The 9,477-nt window shown below is 35.9% G+C and overlaps 1 protein-coding gene across 6 annotated transcripts in view; it reads right to left on the bottom strand.

Moving 5' to 3' along the window:
• The window catches only part of SLC4A7 (solute carrier family 4 member 7), a 57,746-nt gene that overhangs the window by 38,172 nt on the left and 10,097 nt on the right, over window positions 1-9,477 (bottom strand). For 4 of the 6 annotated variants that reach the window (XM_031058906.1, XM_031058903.1, XM_031058902.1 and 1 more), the window contains exons 2-5: window positions 8,275-8,418; window positions 5,911-6,046; window positions 4,741-4,901; window positions 2,329-2,517 (exon numbers count right to left, since the gene is read on the bottom strand). In XM_031058906.1, coding sequence (XP_030914766.1) covers window positions 2,329-2,517; window positions 4,741-4,901; window positions 5,911-6,046; window positions 8,275-8,418 — 630 coding nt within the window. The remainder of the gene's footprint in view (window positions 1-2,328; window positions 2,518-4,740; window positions 4,902-5,910; window positions 6,047-8,274; window positions 8,419-9,477) is intronic. The other 2 variants (XM_031058907.1, XM_031058904.1) reach the window with 1 other exon arrangement.

Consider the following 9,477-nt stretch of genomic DNA (forward strand, 5'->3'; position numbering starts at 1 on the left):
GCTGCTAATCCATCCAAAAAATAAACTAAAAAATCAAAATAGTACAAGACTTGTGTTAACTCTATCCATTATGTACAAAGAATTTTTAAAAAGTGATCATGATCAAACATATCTAAATATGTTAAATGCAGCTGTCTTCCAATAAGAGTCTTGTTTTATTGAGAATTTTCCCAAGCAGCTGTAGTCTAATATACATTTTTGAAGAGGGCACAAAAATGAGATACACAGCCCCTTCTCCATATCCTCTTGCTGTGACTTACCAATAGCCCCACATGGCTAAAACCAAACATTTCTCCAAAATCCCTTGTTACTTTTGTCGCTCTAGTTTCCATGTCCTACTAATTTCTTATGAAGAGAACACAGTCTTGTGATGGTTCCTTCAGACTGGAGTTTGTAATGGATTTTTCAGTTCTTCCTTAAGCAGGAAGAGAGACTGTTTATGCTCATATTAGTACTTTCATTAAAAGGTTTAGTTTCTCCCATTTGCCACAAACACTTTTCCTGGGATGACCAGTCTCCTTGAAAACATTACTGATGAGTTCTCCTACAATCCCTGAAATCCAAAACATGCTGGTTTCATGTACCATGCCATCAAACAAACAAACAGCAAACTATACACATTTACTCTCACATTTATACCAAGCACTACAGAGACCAGTAAGTTGAACAACCCCAGAAAAATTAACAAGAAGGAGGTGCAGAAAGCATGCCTAGGTAAAGGTCACATATGTTCCCCTCCCCCCAAACAATCAAAGAGTGGATCTTACAGATACAAACCTGCTTTAAGAACAAAAGCCTCAAAACTCAACTATTAAAATATCAAAACTGCAGAGCAGTAAAGAAAATAGGACCAATAGAGCAGATTTGGTTGCCTATAATAATCACTACAGTAATAACTAAATTCCATAAGTATACCTGATAAATCACAAACATGTCCTAACACACACAACCCCCTAAGGAGCCTAAGAACTAATATGCAAATATGCATGTTTGGTTTACCAGCTTATTAGAGGGTTACCAAAGCATAATAAAAAGAAAAGTAAATTAGTACATGCTCATCATATTATACTGGTTTCTTGTTTCAGCATATATCCCATAATCTCTTGTAAAAATAGTATTAAGAATAAAATGCCCTAAAAAATGGAAGTGATACATGTAAGATAACTGGTAAGAAAGATTATACCTGGGGATACAGGTGCTCAAGGATGGGCAAAACCAAGTCTGTGTGTGTGAAATTTTCATGTTTGCTGAACAAAACATGTAAGTCAGGAGTTACAGGAGACATTATGCTCTTAGATCAATTAGCTGCATTTTCATTCTAGAAAAAATAAATCTGAAACTATTAGAGAAATATTTAAGCATATATCATATATGCACTGGCTAACAAAAAAACCTATCAGCAAGCTCTGGCATTCACTGGAGAATACCCCAGCATATGTAGCCCCTAACAAGCACCTAACACTAAGTGAAACATACTCTAAGCAATGAGGCATCCTTCCAGACACAAAAGGAAGTTCACTTCAATGATTGATTCATGAAATCAGAACTCAGTTTTCATCAGAGTAAAAAATTTCAATTTTTCAGAATAAAAAAATCCATGTGTCTTAATGCAAGGCAAAAGAAAACAAAGAGAGATGAAAATAGACGTCCCATAAAGACACAAGAATCCAAGTAAGCTGCTCTGTAGTACATATTGCTATTTGGAATTTGGGATTGGATGTCTAGAATAAATTTTCAGGAACTGGTTCAAAAAGGAATCTAAGAACACAGCTAATACCTTTCTTGGGTTTGGGATTTTTGTTCCCATTAGAACCTTCTCTACGAAACAAGATAAAAATAAACAGTGTTCTAGCTAACAGTACTACCTTCACCATTGACATAGCAAACTTCTCGTCAAATGAACTTAACATTGGGTTAAAACACAGTAACTGTCAGCATCACTGAACTCATGATCACTAAATCTCTTGTGCAAAGACTATAAAAGCAAGTAGGATCCATCTGACACATGTCACAAAGCTGACATTCCTCAAATATTGCACATTTTATTTAAGCATAGACAAAAAAAAACATTAGGATCAATATCAATGTATGTCTACTACTATGCTTCAAAATAATAATGCATGCTATGGTATACAGGCAGGAGTAGAATATTTGAGTAAATTCAAAAATATCATCCATAGCTACACATCACACACACTCTTATTGTTAGTTCCTTGCTCATCAAGAAGGAAACACTTATCTGTTATTACCAGCTGACCTTTCCTTCATCTCCCAGTGAGAGAATCATTTACCAGGTTAGTATGAACTGGAGGCTACAACTTATCTCACCATTTCGTTCAAGCAAGTGAGGGTCAGAATGTTTCTTGCCTATATCTGCGAAAGACCGAACTAGAGGAATCCGACTGCTGAATTTCTTCTCATTCTGATGATGGTGCCTCTTTAGAAGAGCCTCTCTCACTTTCTCTCTTATGGATTCATCCAGCTGGCCAGAGGCAATCATGCTGTCCAAAACCATATCTACATAATAATAACAAAAGAAGAAAATTATATAGGTAGCCATCACATCTCTCTTTTGCCTCACTCAAGCACTGTAGTCGTATCAAATAATAAAAGAAAATCAAAATCTATTTAAAAGAAAAGTCTTCTCTTTAGCAAAACCATCTTCAAGAATCCACAGGAAATTTTCAGATGTCACTAAACAAGTAAATGTGAGAATAAGAAAAGCACAACATGCAGATCCAAGAGAGGGTATTTATGAGTAGCATCATTTCAAGAAATGTAAGGTACTAAGTACCTTGTCATTTGAGCCATTTACTTCAAATTTCAATGGAAACTCACTTTCAAAAAATGTATTTATTGTACTCAACAAACCTACACTAGGAGTGAGTACACAAAGACAAACACAATGGAAAACAGACTTATGACAGTCTTAACCTGGTGTTCCCTTCTTTCAGAAGTATATACAACTACATAAAAGTGAAAGTTGCTATGGAATGAGAGGAATTACACAACTCCTGTCATCTTCAGATGCTCTACTGAGACTCTTTATGGAACTTCATGTGATTCACATGCTTTAGAAGAAGAAGTATGAAACAAAGTCTAGGTATATAATCTAAAACTAACTACTCATCTGTCAAACAATAGCACGTTTCAAAAGGGCATCTCACCAGTATGCTCACACCAGGAAATAAAGCCTCCATATCAGGGAAAATACCTACTGTGTTTCTTGGAGGTCCATTTTTTAAAAATAATAAAAAATATAAAACAAATTCATAAAAGACCTCAACCTGCACTAAGAAACACAAATCTATGTGGTACAATTTTTTAAATATATTTTCCCAGGTTTAACTAATATATCGAGACTTAACTGCATTGTTAAACTGAAATTGCATAGAATTTCTCACAATGAAAAATGTTCAGGTTCAGGGTAGGGCTCCGTCCGGACTAACAGAACAACATGCAGGAAAGTGTCTGTCAGTACATGCAGCTTCTTTCTGAGATCACTAGTAACAAACAGCCACTTGTCACAGGTTCTCAGAAGGAAACCTGCCACCCTCCCTCTCCTGTTATGAGTAACAAACAGTATTACCTACTGGGTATTGCTGGCTCCTGGAAACAAGACAGCACACTTGTATACCAAGCACTGCTAAGCCACATGCTTCAAAATGGCACCTAAAATTAACTTGAAACAAATTCACACAATCTCTTAAGGCATCCTACTTGCAACTCAAGTGCCCGCTACTCAGAGTGCTGGTTACATGGAATTAAGAAACTACTTTGGTTATGTATTAAGATTATTGCTAAATTGGATTACCAAAAATAAAATTATAAATCAAAACATTACATTTACATTTAAAGATGTACTGAATGCTCTTGCTCAGTAAGTCAGAAAAATAGGAAGGGAATACCAATTTCCTGAGCAAATTTCAAAACATTTCAAGCGCTCCCAAAGTTTTTAAGGCCAAACATTTCAAGAAAACATTTCAAGCGCTCCCAAAGTTTTTAAGGCCAAAACACCTTGTCCTTCACACATATGTTGGTCAACCCTAAGTCTAATATGATTCCTGAGAAGGCATTCCACTGTGTGGTACCTGTAGCAAGAGATACCAGGAAAATTATGTAGAACTAATTCTAAGGAGCAAGCAGACATATATAATGTATATATATGTGCATGTATCTATATATTTTTATATATCTATATGTATGAAAGTCTTCAAAGCTGCCTGTATTGTATCCAAAATGCCCATGTGATTAGCGAGGACACTAAGCACAGTAGGTCAAACAACATGTACAGCATTTATTTCTGCTCACCTCTTATAAAGGTGAAAAAATTACCAGATGTGCAACAACCAACTGCACTACTGGCATCAAGTTAACGTCAGTCAAAATATGATTAATAATTATGGTACTAAAGTGCACAAGTAACTCCTAAAATGTTCTGGCAGATATTTACAATTCATCTGTAGAAACAAAGACAGAGAACACATTAAGGGATTAGAACATAAAGGCAAGTTTTGGGCCTCATCCTAAAGTACATACTAAGGAGCTCCTACTCATCCACTTTTTTAAGTGACATTTGTAGGACCAGCTCCTCTCAACCAGACCAAGAGAAGTGCAGCAAGCATGCACATACCTGTTTCTTCAACACAGTACTTTCAAGAACAAAGACATCACCAAAACCACCTCAAGTTATAGATCAAAATTTAGGAATAAAGTATTTTTAAAAATTTTTGCTGCAACCTGCTATCTCATCAAGTGTGTCTGCTCTCATGTCCAACATGACCGTCCCATTAAGAATACAGCTCCGCAGTTCAAAGAGACTGTGCAGAGACAGAGTCGCTACGTAAGGCTTGCTCCATCGATCACCGCCGTCTTCAACATCCTCTTCGAACTTCAGCCACCTGAAATGCGTTCACAGGTACACATTTATATTTCTCCTGGGAAGGAAATTTGGCAAGCAATCCCACTCTTCCATGTGGCTTAGGCACGACATAGAACAGAAAATCCCATGAAATCATACCAGCTTTCATTTTCTCAGGCAGCCCAACTGATTAATGTTTTTATCAGGCCTTAATAACCACACTAAACTGTTTCAATTTTTACCCATATTGTTTCTTTGGGCTTGAACAATACCTGTCTATTCACATGTTCTCATGAAGAATATGGCTGACTGCCTTAGTGCCTGATTTGCGTCTTAATTTCATTAGTATTTTGGGATTATAAAGCCGTCTGAAACATACCATACAGCATGTTCAAGTCTCCTAAGGCTGCTAAGTGAGACATTTAAGAACCAGGCAATATTAACATGTGAAACTATAAACTGATCTGGATTCCCACTCACAGGCATTATGCAAATTGAGTTTCTACAAAAGTTAACATGCAACAAGGTAGCGGAAGTACTGAATGCAGAAGAATTCATCACAATGCATAGGTAGAAAGAAGCAACTAAACGGCATCCCTGTAATGTCCAGGCATAAAATTTGCCAAAAACTAATCAAATACTACCCAAGTAAAAAAAAATAATACCCAAATTTTTTATGTTTGAGAAAAAAAAATGATACTGATATATTGGCTATGATATACTAAAGAAATTTCTGAGATTGCAAATACCACACTAGGTGGATGAAAACCCATATTTATAATTCGCATACTCCTACTTTTCAAAATATTTGGTATGATCAGTTTTAAGGAAGAGAACACAGCACCAGAAAGACTGAAGGTCTCTTGAAAACAATATTGATTCTTTCAGAGTTTGAAAAGAAGAACTAAAGTTTTGGGTTGCTGTGCATGAATTGAGTAAACAACTCCTACAGACAGTGACGATTCTAAGCCAAACCTGGTCTGCAATTCTTTGAAATAAAGTTACTTTGAAATAAAGATATACCTTGAAACAATCTACTCCAAACATACCTAGCAGTTTCTTTCCATTCATATTCTTCTCCATCCTTGAAGCAAAGTTCATCCATTTCAGTGAAGAGATCATGAGGAATGTGTTCATCATCATCTTCAGTACCCAAGATAAACTGCACTCGTTGGGATGGTGTGTCTTGAAGAAAAGTAGAAACTAAACAATTAGAAGAATTCATACTTCTATGAAATAAGAAACATTACATAGCAGTAAAATCTCCTGCCCTCAGCTAGAAATATGCAGGACAACATCCTCTTTAAGGGGGAAGAGGAACAAAAGAAACATATACATGTCTTTAAAAGAAGGCTCTCTAAAAACTTTGCACTGTTTCTGAAAACAAAATATCTGGAAATCCATGTTTATGAAAATTAATCAATTGGTTTGGGCTCTTCTACAGATTGCCAATATGAAAATCAACATCACCAGCAAATTTGGTTAAAAAAACCTAGAAATTAATATACCAAAACACTAGAAACCTTGTTTTCATTTTGAGAACAAAATAATTAATACCATCATGACACAAGACACTGAAGAAGTTAAAACAAAACAGGCTGATGGAAACAAACAGCCTTACTTACAGATTAGCTGCCCAAGCAATAGTTCAAGATGGTCATCAGTGAGTAGCCAGGCACTGACTGTTAGAGCAGCAGATTTTTCTGTGGTCTGTTGCTATTTATGTAGGATAAAATTTTTCATTGCATGGTCGGAGCAGTATGTATAAATTAGCACAGTAAAGTAGAAAACTATGTAGCTGAAGTGTCCAGAAAATATTTTAACTTCTCATAGTATAATGCCTAGTGGAACAGGCTCAATAACTAGCTAGAAAACTAAAATATCCTTATTGATCACATAAGTACTAGATTTCAATTAATATGAACAAAACTTTTAAAAAAACACCAATTAAACCACGTGATTCTAGAGATATTTTTATACATATATTTATACAAGGATTTTGTTTCAATTCAAGTGAATTTTCATATTACAAGGGTTCAAAACATGTACTAATTGCAATGCTATCTCAAGGAAGGCCAGAAATGGAAAATCCAGGAAAACCTCAATTTTAATTTTTTTTTTAATTTTCTCAAATTTAAAAAATCTTAACTTTGTTCACTGAAACATCACTCTTACAGCTGTTATACATGAATATACAACTGTAGGCTTCTACTGTAGAAGGAAGATGGCCTTTTAGATTTAAAGGTTAAGATCCGAATTACTAACAAAGTTAATTCCACACTGAGATTTACTTTACCATTTTTGTTCTGGTATATACCACCATCTAGTAGCATCATTCTGAAATGTGCTCTTGAATGCAAACAACATTCATTATTAGTTAAGGTCTATAGCAGATTGTTTCCATCCCAAAACCAACACACCCCAGAATCTGGCCAAACCCTGTGCTTCTGTGCATACAGAAGCAACCAGAACAGAGAAATTGAATTTCTGTCAACTTAATATCACTTATTTCTTCAAAACCTGTACAGTAAGACTCTACAAACATGATGTCCATTATAATAATTTGTATTTGGGAAAGGAGACCTTGAAGATGGTTGAAACCAAGAACCATAGGAGAATGGTAAAAGATTTGTAAGAGCTTTTCCATTTGAAAAATCCTTTGTTTCAGGATTGTACTGGCCCCATGCAGAACATGCTGCCAGTCATTGAAAGGTAATAGTGAACAGCATGGTGTCCACACTTAAATTCAAACATTGCACCACAATCTGCTCGTTCATGGCACTTTAGGAATTAAAGAGGACTTAGGATGTTGAAGAAAAACTGCTAAGCATCCTGCCAAATATTTTCATTTCAGAGAATGATATGACAAAATTGTCCTCTCTTGAGGATAACAGGAGGTGGGGTGGGGGTGGGGGGTGGGGGGCAATTCATGATCCAAACCAAAAATTTATGAGGCAGTGCAATTCCTTTACTAACAGACAGCAAGAAGGCTGAAGTAAATATTTAAATAAAATAAGATCATTGATCAAATTACCATGGCAAATGCTGCTTTTCACAGCTACATGCTTAGTTTCAAAAATCAGAGGAAGAAGCATACACGACTACACAATCTGAAAAAAGGTGTCTAATCTAAATAACACAGATTTTCATGCTACAGAAGAGCATTACAAAGCTCTAGTCTAACCTATTCAGTGCAGGCTGCTGAACATTCATGCAGGCAGCTGGACCAAGTCCAACAGTTTCTGACTTAGATAAAAGACAACCACAAAATCCTCGTCTGATTGTACACAAAAAGACATTAATTACAGCGAGAACAAAAGAAATAACACAAAACAAACAACATTTGAGCACAGAGTAGCTACGACAAGTTTATTTTCAGGAGACATGAAGAACATGCACAACAAACTTCTTACCATATGATGGAGATTCTCGGCCATCCTCTCTATCACTGTCTTTTTCTCTTTTTCTTCTGTGGTGCCTGTGCCCACGATGCCTATGCCTTCGACGGCCTGGCTTGCCAAGTGGGACGTGAACTCCAATATACACAGCTCTGTGGCCTTTTCAAGGAAGTTTAAAAGCACACAAATAAACAAAAAATTACCTACTACCCAAATTTAGTATCTAAAGACAAGGGGTTTAAGAAATAGCAATCCAAAAGCACTTGACAAAAATTAACTTTAGTGAACTAACATGACCATTTCTGTCCTCCCAGAGTGTCAAGGAACTAGTGCTAGACTCATTTCTCTGATAAATTAGGTCATATTCTTATTCAATTTAAGAATTCAGTTGTGAAACAAATAATACAGAAGTACAAGCTTGACCTGTAACACTGAAAGCAGCTATTTTATAAACACGAGGCCAAGGCAGAGAAATTACATTTTAGTCCTCTTTTTTTGCAGGGATTCATATCAGGACAGCTGTAAGAATGGCAAAATAATCGCCTGGTTCAGCTTATTAACTTCATCAAGAAATTACCCTTCATTCAGAGTCTGCAAGCAGTTTTCTGTCCTTGAAAGAGCTGCCAGTATTTTCTCAAATAGCACATAACACCTCAAGGTGAAACTGATGTTGAATTACACCATTAACTTAGTATCAGGAACATAAAAGGAACTTCTACTCTGAAATGTATGTCAACACTTCAAATAACTTCCAGAGATGTTGGGGTGGGTTTTTTTTCCTATTCTAGAATGTTTTAATAAATTTAGGAGCACATCCTCGAATTAATGAATACTGCTCTTTAAGACATGTACTTTCAACATCTTGCTTTTCCTTTGACCTTTGACATCAAGACAATACTAGCATCAACATCTTAGCAAAAGATATCAATCAAGTGACTGTTATGAACATATTACTACCATGTCTCCTGTAATGCAGATAGCATATACAATAGGCTTTTCATTGCTATTTAAACAAACAATTGCAGGAAGAGACAAATTAACTATAACACTAAATACTCTGCTTCTTGGTGTTGAAGAGCTATTACAGAAGACTGACATGAACCAAAGGAAAAGGAAGTGGTCTTCCAGCTCTTAGACAGACGCAAATTTACATTATGAAGGCAAGCCCTAGAAATTGTGACTGCATGTACACGCATATATATGCATATGCCTAGCACA

This window comes from Geospiza fortis, unplaced genomic scaffold (assembly GCF_000277835.1).
Source record: "Geospiza fortis unplaced genomic scaffold, GeoFor_1.0 scaffold231, whole genome shotgun sequence".
NCBI lineage: Eukaryota > Metazoa > Chordata > Aves > Passeriformes > Thraupidae > Geospiza > Geospiza fortis.